Raw genomic sequence first — 17,995 nt, 5'->3', positions numbered from 1 at the left:
CGTGCCCAAAGTGGCAGCGTCAGGGGAGTTTTTCCCCCGCCACATCAAGGCGGGCCCAAACAGAAAATTCCACCCTGCACAGAAAAGGTAACGCCTTTTCCTGAATTATATACACGCAGACATTTCCGAGACATGCTTCCTAAAGTCTTAACTCTTCCGGCTGAGATTACTGTCTTTGTGTCTAAACGATTCATACTGTTCACGTCTAGTGTGCTGAGCATAGTTATTTGTTAATAAAACACGTTAAAGAACACGCTTATAATTTTAGTAACTCCTAACCGTTATAATGAAATTTTTGCTTTTTTAAATGAATTTTAGTACGCATATTTATGTACAATGGCAAGGGCACTAAGTGGGTGCCCGCAGGCATTCTAATGATGCTCCCTTCACAAAATGTTACCCTTTCCTTGCCTAATACTTCTACCTATTTTTATTGAACATTACATAAAGCTGCTCACATGCACAGTCTCCAGCAGCTCCTAGAGTAGAGGTAGTGGGAAAATGTTGATCAAGAGTTACTAGCTTGGGGGGAGGCAGTCTGACTGCTCTGTTTTATGGTCTTATATCTCTAGAAACAAAAGTGTTGCCTGAAAGCGCAAAGGGTTAAGCGTTCTTTTCAATACTTTTCAGTTATAATCTGTTCAAATATTAAAAAAAAAATTAGATTTACACGTTTCATAATAAATAATTATGTCAACTTCAATCAAAATATGGTGCTTTATTTATTATTCGTTATTCTTTATTCATGTTAACGAAGATATTAACGTTATATACTTATACTTATATAGTAATGAGTATATTAACATTGCCATATTAAAAACTAAATTAAGCCTTAACTAGTGGGGTAAATTTTGAGTCCACGTAAACTGTTTTAAACGCACTTAGAAACCGGTCGTTATGGTCAACTTCGAGTTTAACGATTTTTGTTAGCATGATTTTTGTTACAGAAGGTTTAATGGGTAATCTTAATAGTATTTCTTATGCTGAGTTCGAATATTCCATTCGTTTTTCTCCATCATCCACAGCTTTTGAGGAAATCAATTTTGAAGAAAAACACAATTTTTCAACTTTGAACATTTATTGTGTCTTAATTATGAAAATTTTTCAAATTTTTCTTACACGGTATTATTCTATACGACCTTCTTGAACACAATGATGTAAATTTTAATGACATTATAAACATTTAAATATATTTAAACTGCGCCGAAAGGCAAAACGACGCTCGAAACGCACCGATTTTTGTATTGTTTAAATACATTTAAATGTTTATAATGTCACTAAAATTTACATCATTGTGTTCAGGAAGGTCCATAGTGTGAGAAAAGTTTGAAAGATTTTCATAATTAAGACACAACAAATGTTCAAAGTTGAAAAATTGAGTTTTTCTTTAAAATTGATTTTCTCAAAAGCTGTGGACGATGGAGAAGAACGGATTGAATATACGAATTCAGCATTAGAAATACTATCAAGATCAACCATTAAACTTTTGGAAAAAAAATCATTAAATTTTGTAGATCAGTGAAATTATTTCAGTTATCTTCATAATGCATAAACATAATAATATAAATATAATGTATAAATATGAACCGATTTTGTAAATATATACATATTATCCACAAGGGTCTTTGCGTCTAAGCTCTTATTACAGTTACGGTAATCTCTGTAACCACCCCAACAAATGTCAGTTAAGCTATCCGTACGAATTAATTGAAATAAACGGTATATGTAATCTGTTAGACGAAGAATAATTGATCGCGATGATCACAATTTCAGCTCGCCGATTTCCACTTCTTCTTTAGGACTCAGCATCGACGTAGAATTGGCGGAGACCTCGCGATCCTGTGGCTCGAAGTCGACCTCGAAATCGTCTAGCTCGTTGTAATCGTCATAGATGTCCAGGTCCGCTATCGCCCCGTCGACTTCAAGGGGCACTAAATTGGTTTCGTTCTGGATTACTCCCAAAGAGCTCCTACCGATAGCAATATTCAGGCAGTTGAAGTGCAAGACCAGAATTGCCTTTCCAGTGACACGGGTTTCCAAGTCAACGCATCCCTGAAGATTTTTTCCTTCGATGCGCAAGTTGTAAATACGAAGGCAGACTTTCGCGGCGGAAATTTTGGGCACTTTAATGCACAGTGGTGGAAGGTCTTTAACTGCAATGATAATGAAAACAGAATGTTTAATAAAATTGTACGAAGCTGTATGATAATATTTCGGTTCGATGTATGGAAATTTTAATCATAGAAAAATTTATTTATTTTATTACATCTGTTGGTATCATTTGGTAACAAAGAATGTAATAAAATTTTCAGAACGCTTAAAATATTAATTAACTGTGCTGTAACATTTGTATGTTGTGAAATACTCTGAATTTTCTATTTGTTTCCAAATAGTCACTTACTGGATACCGAAGCTGAATAGATCTGTTTGTCGTTCAGGTTCAACGACAGGCGAATAGCAGAGTCCTTGGGAACTAAGGCAAGTTTTATGCATGCATTCTGGTTAAAATGAATTGATTTGATTTTGATGCCGGCGCAGCAAGAGCATTCAAGATTCTTGCAACCGCAAGACAGGCCTCGATACGAGATCTTGGACGGCACAGAATTTTCCTCCAGTGTTGGCTTCAGGCCGACTCCAGTTTTTGGGTTATAGTAGGCGGAATCATATTCGGAGAGATCTGTTAAATAAAATTATGACATACTACAAAGAAACAAGGTGTATCAGGATTTAAAATGGTATTATGTTAGCTCATACTATAAGTAATGTCTCAACCCCTTGTCTTATAATAACGTGTGAGACTCGTGGTGAATACAAATGAAATATTATCCTTTTGTTATCAATTATTATAATTTAAAGCAAATATGGCCATAGAATATACCTAAAATTTGTCTCTCTTTTCAATAAATTATTAATGGCAAAGCAGTTGTGTCGATCATAGTTGAAAAATAAATCGTAGGATAAGGGGTTAATTTAACTCTTACGTCTGCAATATAAAATGATGATTCCGTGGTCAGACTTTTGAAGAATATATTAAATTTTATTGTTATTATTACAAGCAAAGTAATATTTTATGAATTTAATGAAAAAAAAGGTGATGTATGACTAGAAAATGGTCTAATGTTAAAGTCTGTAGTTAGAGCTTGCTGCTTATATTCATACATTATTTTCGCCATAAGAATGGTCGTATGGAAATAAAGTAAATTCACATTATTCCTTTTTTGTCTATCTTTCGATACTTAATAACTGCTCTGATACCACCGATCTGTTAAATTTCGGAGAAAATCCGTACCAAGATCAATTGTTGTCAAGAATATTTATTTGTGAATGGAATTGTTGTGAAAAAAAAGTTTAATAATTATACGTATATAATTGTGTGAAAAAATGGAAGAATTATGCCAAATAGAATCCGCAAAGTAAGTATTTCATTTGTACATGATAAGTGATAAGTAAGTTACTGATGTTAACACGTTTTTGTCACACTGAAACATAAAAAAATAACGCGTTAGAAAATGGTATTGTATATATGCATTTCATTTTATTTTACTACATGTGCCATAAGGAAATAAAAAATAAAGAGAAGTACATAATAAAATACCATTTTTTAGCACTTTCTTAGAAAATATATTGAGGAAATGGCTGGTTCTATAAGAAAACGAAGATAAACATATTTATACAATACATAATTCATATATCTAAATAAATAAAAAATATTCAATCGTTCTCTTTCATCCGTCGTATGGATATATAGATATCCGGATATTTACCCGGTTCTGAGGAGAGCATATATTTCGTTTAAACGTTCATACTTTTTATTTTTTACTAGAATCTTTATTTATTAAACGTGTATTAACTCAAAAATGTTCGAAGAAAGAACATTTAAAAGCATTTTTAAATATTTCAACCAGAACATAATCAATTTTTACGTTAAAGTGAAAACGGTTACTCGGGTATTCGGTTGCGGACATAGGAGCTAAGAAAGGTCATATTAAAAGACCATACACGGCAATAGTTAATATATCGACGATTTAAAAAAAAAACGTGAATATTAATTTTTTGCATTAAAAGTTAGCATAAAAAAGCGATATTACTTATGACATGATATAATATACATAACGTACTTATAACATTTACGTGTAACTATTACGTAATAAAGAAAATTTAATAATAAAAAGAATTCATTACCAATTCTCTCACCTTTAGTGAGAGGTGTTGCTGTGCCGGTGTTCTGCAGAACGAAGAGCAACAAAAGAACACACGATACTTTGGCCAACATAGTTCCTGAGGAGAAACGTCCGATACCGATTAGTTTTGCCCGAAGACTGGAATTGAGCTGAGATTTAATTGCTTTAAGACGTCTCTATATTGATTAATTACAGATAAACATCCGATATAAAACAAATTTGTAATTGAAGTATTTGGATTAGGTTAGATTCTACACAACAATACTTTCGTCCTGATAGAAGTTCTTTGTTGCAAGTATTCTTTATTTTGTAATAAAAATAAAGTTGCAATAGATAAGATATAGAGCAGTTAGTATAATAGAAATATAATAGATACGATTTAAATTGTGCATCATAAGACAGTCGCAGTAGATAAGATATGCACTGAATCATAGCTAATACAGTAAGTTCTACCGTATTGTTCCCTCTATTCTTTTCTCGAATTGTCTACGTGATTAAAGTCAGCAAATTGTAATAATAGAATAATCTATTTTGTTTAACTGCAATTTTTACTGTTCGAAAACTTTTTGAACGTATTGGTGAGATTTTTTTCTATTAAAATGACACTAAACTATATAATTTGGATCATATACATTTAAGTACTTTACTTTCTTTATTTTTATGAAAAGTTAAATTGAAGGATATGTACATTTAAAATGTACTATTATAGTTGCAGTGTTCTTATTTATGACTTAATTCTTTAAAATTCTGATTGTTTAAATTTTATTCTTATTTTATCTTGTTTACTCTGCGAACAAAATTTTGAAAGATGTATATAAATTATATTACAGAACCTTCAATTATAAAGGAAATATCATTCTGTTCAAAAAGATACGAAAAGGTATAAAGAATTAAAAAACTAAATTACTAAAAATACACCTCTTCTAAAACTGTCTCTCAAACAGTACTTATGTCTATTTTCAAATTGTCCACCGGATGCTATATCTATTTTCGCAATTGCCTAGCTGAACAATTAAAAAAAGTAGCCGATTCGTAACTACCGAACGTGGGTACTACATACAGAGTGTTTGGAAATTGTTGTGTACAAATGATATGGAATGGCTACTATCACTACCCCTGAACCGGTACAATTACTAATTAATATTAAATAAATAAATTAGATTAGAAATAATATTAATCCAACTTAATTGGGAACTTGGAACGATGATTCAACATTAATTTGGGACAAATTGGTAGGATTTAATTAGAAATACTATTATTAGATTAATGTTCAAACTTATCAATTAAAAATGAAGTATTAACCGTTACTTCATGCTCGTATATGATCAATATCTTTATTATTATTTGAGGTTTTGTCTAAATACAATAACTTTATTGTAGCATTATGAGTAGACTTTCGTACAAATGTCTCATGAAATAAAACTCTCTGCCTAGGATTCACAGGGGGTCTTTAAAATCTCCATACCATTTCAGTATCACACACGGAATTATTGATAATTATTTAATACATTGCGTACCGGTAACGAGAAATCTTGTTTTTATATAAAGACAATTAGCTATGCAACTTCGCTAATTACCACAGCATTGAAAAAAATATAAAATTTAATTCGAATTGATTATCTATTTAAAATATATTACACAACAATATGATACCTGAGTTTTCCAATGTATAATGATATAAGTTGACCTCAATGAAAATTGCCATCCGCACAATTCAGTTTTCAGAAAATTAGCCGGTACGCAATGTGTTAATTTGAGCTTACTAGTAGGAATAAAAAATGCTGTATACTTCATTCCTGTTATCTGTATTTAGTATGATATTAGAACATGCATATAATGCTGCCCGTTTTGGAGCGATTGTTTTCGAGTAACAGAGAAACAAAGTTTTTCTATTTCACCAGAGAGGATAAGAGAACTTTAAAAGACAAAGATTTTTTAAATGATCCACGTGTATTAACCCCTTGCTCTATGATTTATTTCTCAACTATGATCGATACAACTACTTTGCTATTAATTATTCATTGAAACAACAGAAAAATTTTATACATGTTCTAGGTTTATGTTTCTTCTAAAGTATAATTATTGATAACAGACGAATAATGTTTAATTCAAATTCAAAAGAATTGAGTAATATATATGTAGGATTGGGACACCGTAGCAGACTTTTAATATTAATAAAAGTTTATTAACTAAATAATCAAGGAATAAAAAGAGATGTACATCTACCGATGTTCGCTAAAGATTACTTTAGCTACTGTCTTCTGTCATACTGTCCTGCAGCTCAACTCGCGTGCAGTTTTAACAGTCATCCCTAATCATTCTGTCCTTCTCTTCACAAACATCCCTTCTCACTTGCACCCTGTCCCTTGCATTCATAGCTAGCATTTTCGCAGTCATGTATACACTTTCCAAATCACGTCAAACATTCTCCCTTCAGCCACTCGAGATCATCCTGTCGGCAATCATACTTTCCCCAAACATACCGACGCCACCCCGTCGCAAGATGACACCAGTCATACGCTCGAACAGTCGTCCATTCATACCTTAAGAACTAATTGTAAGCACTACAATGTAGGAATTCGTCGCGACTGATTGACAGACCCTTGTTCAATACTATTTCAAATTTTCACCGCGAGTCTGACACGTTATTATAGGGCAAGGGGTTAATAATCACGTTAAACGTCAAGTATTAAATAATAAATAGGAAACATTTAATATTGAACACAAAAATATTTCACCTTTACTGATTCGAATAACGTTATCAATAATACCGGAAAGCCAAAGAACAAAAGAATGAAACATTTATTACCTACTGCATACCTGAAATATTTCTTTTCTTCAGCATTGTAATACGCTTTAGGAAAAATCAAACAAGAGAGGAGATTTTTGTACATTCTGTTTATTTTTCATAACACATTTCAAGCATAATGATGTCAACAGCCATACCATTTTTCTCTTGAGTCATTACCAGGTGTCCATGATTAAAGATCTCGATGCCGATTCGACGTCTGTGTTTCGAAATCAAGGGCGACATCGCAAAGAAACCAAACCGAAAGCTCATCGATATTAAAAGTCCTCAAAAGGCAAATATCTCGGACGCGACGCTTTTAAAAGTACCGTTCATTTGTCCCAACGTTACGCTTGACCTTTGACAGGGTTCATAGTGTTTTCCAGGGACAAATGCTTCTGTAAACATCGTCAAGCCTCGTGCGAGACAAATATTAAGCTTCGTTCGTGTGTTCCCTCTATCATGTTCGATGAATTAAAAACTTTCCACGATTCGGATTCGTATCGTTCGTTTTCCTCTAAAGTAAGTCGCAACGAGTTAGCAAAATCTACGCATCTAATTACCGATCGTTCGATCCGACCGCAGTGACAAATCATAATCTAGCAACCAGTACTTAGTCAGTTTCGTGTTTACCGCGTTCTCACGATACATCGACGGGTGTCCTAACGGCAATTTGACACGTTGCCGTGTATCATATGCCGTTGGCAATAACATTTCCAAGATCTAATGCTTAACGTCATCGTAGTAGATTTAAATACATGGTAACTCCTTCGTTCGGTAACAAATGCAGGGCACACAAAGACCTAAAGCCAGAGCGATGACTTCGGAACGACGGAGTGTTCCGACTGATCTCGGCTCGCTAAGTTCAGGTCCTCGTGATCCACGCGATAAAACACCATCGATGGACGCAGGATGGGATACTTGCGTCGCGACATAAACGGCTGACAACGTCTTATGACATTACGCGGCAGCGGACCTTACTATAAGGCGCTTTCCTTCGCTACACTTTTCTAAACAACATTTTTTTGTTTTTTCGTTTACGTTTTATTATCACGTTCGGTTAGCTTCCCTTGATGAATCTCTCTTCCCTTTACACAGAAAGCAATTAGGGTACGAAGAGTAGATGCGGCCGTACGTGTACGAGTGGCATTTTCTATGTATTAACGAGTCCGTTGCTGTCTTTCTTTACCTCAACGCTACGTCGTGATGCTCTTTAATCTATAAGGATCGACAATCTTGTGTCTCGACAAAGGAAGTTGATGTCACTCGATGACCATGTGTACAGTGTATCAAATATATTCGTTCGTTTCGTCGGCTGTTCTCCTCTCGGAGCTTTCTTGATTTAGTGTATCCCCTTTGTTTTTCTTTCTTTTGGTTCTCTTGCGGATTTGTCACGTATATAACTGTCCATATCGATAACAGATCAATGTTCAACGGAAAATGAACGACTCTCAACGCGGGTATATAATATGGGACAACCTTTAAATATTTTATACATACACGTATCGTCTGGTATTCAACGAATAATCATATAACGAGTGTGCATGCATATGCAGGGTGCGGTTAGAACTATGATACGGGAGGCGGGAGGTGATTCCTTATGCAAACGTAAACCAACAGTGTGGAAAAGTGTCTACGGCTTCAGCCGAACCGTCGTTTTCGAGGAAGTCAATTTTGAAGATCCGCTCTGCGTACTGTGTTTTATTTACATAATTTCGAAAATGTCAATCGAGTAGCGTAAAACATTAATTACGTACTTGGAAACTTAATCAACCGAAACAGCTTTAACAACAACAAGGGTCAATAGTTCCTTAATTAGTAAGAGAAAATATCGTTGACAAAATTCATGTTCCCTTAAAGCACAGAACGGACGAAAGTCGTGCACGCAATTGCACACGGATACGCATTAGAGTTTTCGGATCGTCAAAGTCGATCGTCTCGGAAACAAAGAGTCCCGAGTGAGAAGAACCGTGTACTGAACACCTTCGATTTATTGTTGTAAAAGAAACCAGCCTTCGCTCGCCGGTAGCACAGCTTCGGCCGCATCCTGCATACGTTACAATATACGAATCTCATTTAAACATATTCACTAGGATTAACCGTCTAGGTTAGGACAATATTTTCACAATCATCTGTTCGTCGTTAGCGTTCACTTTCTTCCCCCGACGCGTTGCCTCGAGTTCCGTCGAAACTTTCCTAATAATTATCGATTACTCGGAAACTCTATCTGCGGTAGTAACGCCTCACGTGTATTTATAATATCGTAATTAATCACGATAATACATATATTCATCGCATCCGATATACGTATACATACCGCGCGCACGTGTACACGCGTGCATCGTAACGCGTACGACACGCGTATCATGTAACATAACGCGTGCATATATATACATATCATCGACGCCTTACATGTACTGCACGTATAATCTCAATATATCTTTTAAATATATTTCACAACATACAGTTCTGAGATACTTTGTTTCTTTTCAACAAAATTGTTCATCTACGCTCATACGCATACGTCTCACGTTCATACTTAAAGCGCTAATTGAGTCAACAATTATCACACAGGAAACATCGTTCCAGAGTTAGTGTTCTGGAAAATGAAAAGTATAGCTTGCGGGATAGTGGAGTGGCTCGACCGAGTACTTGGACCAGTTCGGACACAACGGTTGCCTAGCGCTTTTACCAGCTTTCTATTACAGTTCCTCTCGATTTCGCCCGGCCGATCTCGAAAAGCGAACGCTCTACGCGGCGACCGAAGAAACTTCAAGCATGGTTACCCTATTACAATACTGAGTCTGATTCGATGACTAGTTTTCTTTTTCGTCTTCCCTTCGGTACCAGACTTTCTCTTCCCTATCCCCCAATCCCCCCCACTGTCTTTCTCAATCGACGCTCATCCTGTTTGTCGACCGGTCGCGTGAAGCTTCGATCGTCGTTTACGTTCAACGATACACGTTATTAGAAACAGCTCGTTCACAATGACGAATAATACATGTTAGTCGGTCTCGATCGGTGCTCTATACACGTGTAATAATCCCTAATAGAACATTATACCCGCCGTGTGGATTGATCATCAGCTTATCATCAACATCTTAGTCTTCTTCGGTAAACTCCGTTTTCTCGTTTTCTCTTTTTTATTAATTCTTCGATGCACTCTGTTCTCTTCTTTCGTTCCGTCCCTCCTCTATCTATCTTTCTTTCTTTCTTTCTTTCTTTCTTTCTTCCTTTCTTTCTTTCTTTTTTTTGTTCTTAAAAGTTAATAGTATCATTGACGAATAATCTATGTTAAGTTTTTTTTTTCTTTTCTTATATCAACGTGGCTCCGGGCGAGGACCCAAGAAAATCATAATAACAATCGCTCGTTACAACAATTAATAAATAGCAATGAAATTATTGATTTCTTCCGGCAGCGCTCACAGTCGAAGTCGCCGCCCGTTCGGATCACTCGATCTTCAATCTTTTGTACTATCGTTTCGTCCGCTTTTTTCCCGTTCTTTTGTTTATTTTTTTTCTTTTCATTTTTGTTGTTGTTGTTATTGTTGTTGTTATTGTTGTCGTTTTGTCGTTTTTTCGAAAGTGTTAGCCGGAAGCAAGAATGGCCGTTTGCTACGCTCCCACCCGAGGGATCTCGCACTCGGATGCCTACCGCGTGTACCGATGCATCGTTTCGCTCATACTATCAGGATCGATCCCCTCGAAACAGCGATTCCAAAAGGAAGATTCACGGTACTAGAGTCGGTTTTAGCTGTATTACTTATTTCTTTGTTTTCTTTGTTTTCTTTGTTTTCTTTCGTTTCTATCTCGTAGCGTACAACACGAAGGTAAAACAACGAATAGACACGGTGCAACGGATACTAAAATTCCCAATAAAATATTCAAGGAGAAACGTGATACATTATGTAACAGGTAACAGATTATATTTGGTAGTGAACATATTTTTTGGCAGTATGATTTCGGTAGTGAACGTATAAGCGTAATCTGGACAACAATGAAAGAGGATGCGGTTTCCTCGCGACATTCGGTCAGTGTCGAAGATTCTCGTGACGCAGCCCCAATTCGAAGTCGTGCTACCAGCGAGCCGTGGATCCGGATATGCAAAGGGGCGGCGACCACCGCGTAAACGCTGTCTTTCGAAAAACGAACAAGCTCTCGGGACAACCAGTTTTGTTTCTCTAAATACAAGCCACAAGGACGAGAGATCAGGGAGCAAATATTCTATAGCTCGTCTCGACGAACCACGTGAGTGGGTAACGCGAGCGGTCGTCGTTTCGGAAATGAAGAGGACATAGATACACACACAGAATAATAGAACCGGTGCGGCGGTTGATCGCGTCTCCTCGCGCGAAAACTTGCATCTCACGCATATATCGATGGAATGACGTCGCGTAGAAAAATTTCGAAAAATGTCAAATGAATTCCGTTCTCGAAGATACTTCGAATTCCCACGAACCGATCTAAACGAGGCAATCGAGTAATTAATTCGATAATAGGTCCGACAACTATAAGTTACTGCTGATATAGAATATGATTCCTCTGATCTCCAGACTGTATGATACAACCTATCGACTATACGATTGCGTGGACTAGCACTAGATATTATCATGCGGTACAATATAATCATAAATACATATTTCCATACGATGTCGTACGGTTATCGCTAGGCTGATTTATCTTTTCCCGTGCAGTCTGCGCGCTGTTTCTCGACAAATCGAAATCCAACCAAACTTCGTTTACTCCCACAGGCTGTTATTTCCTATTGATTCTCTCGCGCTCGCGCGAGCCTCTGCTCGTTCACTAATGGCTAGTGGCGGTAATAATTACGATATTAATTAGTTCCCACTGAATTCGATAAAATTCGTCGATTCGAAAATTCGCCGCGTTCAGAAGTTGAGCAATTTGTTAGAAAGAAAGGTAAAGAGAGAACACAGATTAAAAATATAATCATTGCTTTCGTTCGCCTATTACCGATGATCGTTCGGCGACGGGGAACGGTTGCCGCGTCCGCGAACGATTCTCGCACGAAAATTTGATTCCGAATTTCCGTTTTAACGACGTTATTCCGCTCGATTCGAGAAGAAATCAATTCGCAACCCAGGTATATACCCAGTTCGCTCTAGGCTGCCACCATTTGATCACGCTCGCCGAATTCTCCGCGATGCCGGCGACCCATCTGTCCCCCGACTCGCGGAACTCGGAAATCAAATCGAAAAGAAGGTTCGTTTCGTGTTAATCCGAAAGGAAGCATTCGCGCACGATCGTCTAGCGAATTTCATCGATTCTAACGAGACCAATTCTCCTTCGTCGTCGTCGTCGTCGTCATCATCATCGTCGTCGTCATCATCGTCGTCGTCGTCGTCGTCGTCTTCGTCCATGAAACAAGAGATCAGCGTGTCGCGAACCGAATTAAGGGAGTTACGGGGTTTCCAATCAAAAGTTCCACCGCAGAAATCCACGGAATCCGTCGAATCGCTTCGAAACGAACCTCGCTCGATCGCCCTCGTTCACTCTGCCTCGCGACGCTGCAGCAGCGTGTCGATCGAACGCACCAATACGCGAGGCGGCGAGTCCCTGTCCCATTCCCACCGTCTTGTGAATTTCGATTCTTCGGGCGTTCCTGAAACGTTCCAGCCCGAGACGGCGGAACTTTCGATCAAGATTCGCCGAGAGCCGCGACCGAGAGCTTCTTCGTGGAAGTCGAAATCAAAAGTTCCACCGTGCCGGGTGCACCGAACCGACGGGCGTAAAGACACTAATTTTATTTCTTTTTTGCCTTTTTTCGTTTCGTTAAGTACGTCTACGTGGCACGAACTAAGAGTATCAATTATCCTCGGTGTACCCTACACGTTAGCGGCCTCGCCGGCTAGGACGAGTACCAACGAGTTCGAGATGAAAAGAACGAGAAAGAGAAACCGGTGAACGGAAAAACGCGTCGCGCGCGCGCGCGCGCGCGGCCCGGGCCGTTCCGTCGCGTCGGCGACGCGTCGCGACAGGGCCGGCGAACGGGGCCGGCGAACGGGAAACGTAATCGTGAACGTCGAAAAAGGAAGTTGTACACGAAAAGCGAAAAACTCGCGAAAAACGGGGCAAAACAGTAAGGTGAACCTCTTACGCGCATCCAAACGGATACCCCGAACGATTACTTAGATCCTGACAGTACGACCACTCCCCTTCGCCCCCGATAGAAAGAAGAGATACCGCCACTCGTTTTGTGCAGAATTTTTCCGCTGAACTGTGTTTTGGTTTTGTGCATCCCTATGCGCATACGTATGCGTACGCCGTAACGTGTCCTGTGTCTACAGCTTGTATATAGCCAATTTTTACACGGATCCGTTCTACCCGTTCTGTGATAAACCATTTGCCGTGAAAGCGTCGATCGATAAGAGAACTCCGTATCTGTGTATTCGTTTTCTTTTTCTTTTTCATGTCTTTGTGTCGATGTACATGTATGTGTGAGTGTATGCGTGTGTGTTCTTCTGCGTATGAATCTGTATACATGTGTATATATACATATATACACACATACACGTTTTCCTTTTTCCTTCGGTATGCGCGTGTTCGTGTGTGCACGTAAGTGTGGTCTCATTATTTCGTATGCGTGTACACTTGTCTCTGTGTTTGCGTATGCGTGTATGTGCGCCTCTGTGAGAGAGAAATGAAGACGAATAACGATTTCCCTTGAATGGTAGTAAGAAGCGCGCGATTAATGAGTTAACAATGCCTCAAAGATCACAATGAAGAGAATCAGTACGAAGATGAGGATGAGTGAATATGAGTATGAGCGCCTGACGGATCTACGGTTAATATACGACGAGAAGAAACGCGGCTTTGGGGCGGTATCGTCGGCAGAGATAACCGGAGGAAAGAAGGAGTGGTCACGATCCGCCAGCGAGATTGATTAAAAAAGAAATTTGTCTTATTCTCCTTCCCTCCTACATATTTCTTGGACGCAGTTGGTAGTGGTCTTGCAAAAGGTGGCAAGTGCTGCGCTTAATCCACCATTAGCTCGAAGTGTACGGAGCCGCGCCTCTCGAATCTGTCGTGGATGATGTTGTGCGCCCAGGCCTTGCACTCGATGTTGATCAGCACACCATCTGAAAATTGTTGCTTTCGTTACGGACTTGTGTTTTTTGTAACACACTTTTATTAAATCCTTCGAACCCGACGCACATTATAATGTACACTGTTTTACTATTTCAATATCTGACAAAATATTAAAACTCTTAGAGGCAACCATATGTGCACCTTTACTTTGGACCTATCTCTATCAGAAAACTAGTATACTATCACTATATTATTCGAAATCATGTCGTTACTGACAATGCATTGAATGATGGTCCATTGTTGTTAAAAAAGCGAACATAATTTTGTGTAAAAATCAGGTCTGAAGGGGTCAACTCTGGGCAATAATTATAGCGACCGATATCTCACTCGCGTTGCATCCTCGAGTCTCACTCGTGACATTCGTGTTTGGTCCAAAATTGTGATCATGAGTGAAACTTGTCAAAATAGCTCAAAGGGATTAATGTAGTATTGTAAAAATGGAGGATATTGTAAAATCGAAATTTGGTACCTGTAGTCGCGACTCGAAGCTCAAACCTTGAGCTTTAAAAGCTAAACACTTTAACACTCGAGTTGGAAGATTAGAAGCTGTCTGTTGCTATATTAACACCGCCAAGCTGAAGCCTAGGCAATTTGAGATGCCTTGAAGACTGATCTTTAAGTTTGAAATTTTCAGTGGGGCGTTTATATATGATAGCAACTTCGAAGTATAACGACTCGATCGTTGAAGGCTCCCAAAATACAGTTCGAATTTTCAAAGCTTCAAGGCTGAGTGTTGAATTCGTGGACTCGAGCGTTCTAGAGTGCTACTCTAGAACTTCTAATGTGCTAATGCAATGTCCCTAATTGTAACTAATGTTCTCTCTACTTGTGGTTTTATGGCCCGATGTCACCAAGATGTATTTCTGAAACTACTTGAATGTCCTGATTTTCAAATATTTATAATTTCTAGCCCTCATTTATTATTTTACGCGAGTTGTACGATTGAATGTTGAAACATTTGAAAAGTTAAAATTGTACTCGTATGTATATGGCATAATTATGATGCACATTACAAATGTTTTTTGCAAAAAATTGATAAAATATCTTGCAAATTACCAAGTAACAATTTTTCAGAAAAGTCTAATTTACTAATCAATATTACAAATTTGTTTGTAGATGTAGATAGATAGTAGATAGTAGATAGATAGGAAGATAGATGAAGAAGATAGATAGAAAAACATGAAGAATACGTAAAATGTCGAAGAAAAGATTACGGATAGAAGAATAAAAAAATGAATAAACAGACTAAATAGAAAAAATATAATAAAGAAGATAGAATACCGAACGAGGCTTGGATCTACAGTGAAAATAATACCATAGGGTGATTGAAAGGATTCCCGAAGGAATGGGGGAAGAGTATAATAACAATGTCGATAAGCTTATTGAGTGCAGTTTACAGGCTTAGGAAAGAAGTCGCACAGAAAAGCATACTACTAAATGATACATATGTATGTACATAGGTTTCCAAAAGAACAGTAGCACATATATATATATATATAATTTTTTTTTAAATTGCAAACTAAACTTTTATTTCCTTTGAAAGCGCATTTGTTTAATTTCTATAATAATTTATTTTCATATAATCTCTAAAATATTCTTTTAAAGAGGATAGAAATAGAATGGCTAAAATAATTATACGATCAGACCAAAGTTACACAATGCAAGGAGAACGAGTCAACGATTACAATGAATTAAAAGTACAATGATAATTTACGGTTTTGATAAATACGAACGTACATTTTTATAGATACAATAAATTATTGATGTAAGCAAGTTTGAAAATTGAAATGATGCTCGTTTTCTCTGTTTGAAGCTTCTATACGGCGACTATTAACTCACTCCACACGGAACACTAATTGCTCTAGTATTGTATACACATTCACTTTGACAGTTAGAATTATTAACTGTGCTAACATGAATATTTTTACATGGTCTCGTTATATACAGTTATATGAGGGCAATATGTCTTTATTTCTAGAAATATCAGTTATAATATCAATTATCACTGTATGTTTTGAACCAAGTCTAGGTTGCTAAGACTGAATAAAGAACCCCGAACAGTACTGAGCAAATATTTAAAAAGATATCACATTCGAAAACATTAGAAACTGTAAATATACTTGAATAAGTTGATAAATAAATGTTCAAATTTAGTATTTTTCATTCGTTGCAAGGAAGTAACCTTGTATCACTTTTTACAACTTTTGCTTGTAATTGCTAAATTAATGGAAGAAAGTATTAAAATGTTTTTGAAATGCAATGAATGAATTTATATCTACAGATTTTAATGAATATGCAGATTTAATATCATACAACAATTTGTTTGCAAATTTTTAAAAAATATACTTGGGACTCTGAATAGCAATTTCGAGGTAAGCATATATTATAATTCGTATGTGGCTATCGCACAATCTCCATGATTTACCCAGCATACACCTTTGTTGGTTGAGTTATTGCTCTTCAGGCAGATTTTTAATTGCTAATCACACAAAGCTGAAACCACATGTTTTTACTGTTATTCTTCGGTTAATATTATCACGAAACATCATCCTTAAATTTTTGCTGACTGACTACCAAATATTTTGTATGACAAGTAGAAATAGTAAGTGATGAATAGTCATGTTAGATAAATTGCATTCAATAGTAAACACATTTATTTAACACTATTTCTACCGAAGATGTCAAAAGACACCCTTTGAAACTTTAACTTACAATTATTTTCCAAGTTTAGTTATATATTCTGCATTGACTTTTTGGCTTTTCTAATAACGATAGGAAATGCCCAAAATTCCATTGAGGACAAATGATTAGACGGAGAATAAATAATTTTAAGTTAAAATTTCAAAAGGTGTCTTTCGACACCTCCGGTAGAAATAGTGTTAAAAATCGATCTATCAGCTTCTGTAAACTTAATTATGAAAATTTAGTGAGTAAATTTGTAATGTGATTTCAAAATTAAATTTCACTTCAGGCAAAATTAAAATTACTTGCGTGTTGGGCATATAAATAATTTCGTTTATCATAAAAGAAATGTAATAAATGAGTCGTCTATATTTGAATAAAATATCAATACTTTGTAAACGGTCGTTATTTTGGGTTTTTGAACGTGCAGCGGACAAATCTAGTTATTATGCGTGTGAATTAATTTAATAATTTACGAATGTTATTGGTTCAACGGTTTTGACGACTTGGTTTTGAAAATATTATTTGTCATTTTTATAAAAAGTATTAATATCGACATAAATATTTTATCGATAAAAACACAGAATAAAAAGGCAAAATAATGTGTAAAGATGGTTTTTAAAGTGATAAATACTTTACTTAATTGCTTAAAACAAGATTGTACAAATTCATAATCCGTTTAATAATTAAATTATATATGTCAATTCTTGAAATATAAATGAAGTTGAATATTGCAGCACCGTTCGTTCATTTAAAAATAAATTTAATTATCATACTAGTAATATATCATGTTAGTATAAATTTGATTTTTTTATAAAAAAAATACTGGTAGTTGTTATTCAGATCGAATACATTATTAACAGTGATAATTTATTATCATTCATTAAGTGTATTTTAAACTACTGTTACTTTTTCACAAGTTGTTAATTATCAACAAATTATTATCTGAAGGATGAAAGTAATTACATGTTTCATTCCCGTTTGTCTACAATTATGTGTATATATTTTCCCACTTCTTTATAAAAAAAATTTATAGTCGAACAGCATTTATTAATATGAAAAATTATTTCTACCAGTGTTAAAAGTACACACAAATAATCAAGAGGAATTTATGTAGTTTCACAGATTGTCTAATGGCACGAAAAGTTTGAAGGATGATCTAAATATGATAAAAAGAAAATCCTACCAAGGTCATCTTGGAAACCATTCTAAGCTCATTAAGCTATTAGTTTGT

At 36.3% G+C, this 17,995-nt stretch overlaps 2 protein-coding genes across 3 annotated transcripts in view; both read right to left on the bottom strand.

Annotated features, from left to right (window-relative positions):
- Positions 1–698: 698 nt before the first annotated feature.
- LOC116427719 (uncharacterized) lies at positions 699–4,369 on the bottom strand. Of its 2 annotated transcripts, none has more exons than XM_031978410.2 (3): positions 4,195–4,369; positions 2,402–2,677; positions 699–2,153 (listed from the first exon to the last, which is right to left on the bottom strand). In XM_031978410.2, the coding sequence occupies exons 1-3, from the start codon at positions 4,271–4,273 to the stop codon at positions 1,762–1,764; spliced, it is 747 nt and encodes a 248-aa protein (XP_031834270.1). In that variant the 5' UTR covers positions 4,274–4,369; the 3' UTR covers positions 699–1,761. The 2 variants fall into 2 exon arrangements, with proteins under 2 accessions (XP_031834270.1, XP_031834269.1); XM_031978409.2 differs by having other exon boundaries at positions 4,183–4,358.
- Positions 4,370–7,063: 2,694 nt separating this feature from the next.
- LOC116427725 (sodium/potassium-transporting ATPase subunit beta-2) overlaps positions 7,064–17,995 on the bottom strand; it is a 28,302-nt gene continuing 17,370 nt past the window's right edge. Inside the window, exon 5 of the mRNA XM_031978426.2 lies at positions 7,064–14,069. Within this exon, the coding sequence (XP_031834286.1) occupies positions 13,966–14,069 (104 nt within the window). The 3' untranslated portion in view covers positions 7,064–13,965. The remainder of the gene's footprint in view (positions 14,070–17,995) is intronic.

The sequence above is a fragment of the Nomia melanderi genome, chromosome 11 (genome assembly GCF_051020985.1).
Source record: "Nomia melanderi isolate GNS246 chromosome 11, iyNomMela1, whole genome shotgun sequence".
NCBI classification, from domain to species: domain Eukaryota; kingdom Metazoa; phylum Arthropoda; class Insecta; order Hymenoptera; family Halictidae; genus Nomia; species Nomia melanderi.
Note: the sequence above shows the minus strand (reverse complement) of the source record. Positions and strands in the feature narration are given on the sequence as shown.

Coding starts and splice junctions, on each gene's coding strand:
- LOC116427719 (XM_031978409.2), bottom strand. CDS start 4,273: ATGTTGGCCAAAGTATCGTGTGTTCTTTTGTTGCTCTTCGTTCTGCAG. Junction 2,678..4,182: donor CACTAAAGGTGAGAGAATTG/GTAATGAATTCT, acceptor TTTATTTAACAG/ATCTCTCCGAATATGATTCC. Junction 2,154..2,401: donor CTATTCAGCTTCGGTATCCA/GTAAGTGACTAT, acceptor TTATCATTGCAG/TTAAAGACCTTCCACCACTG.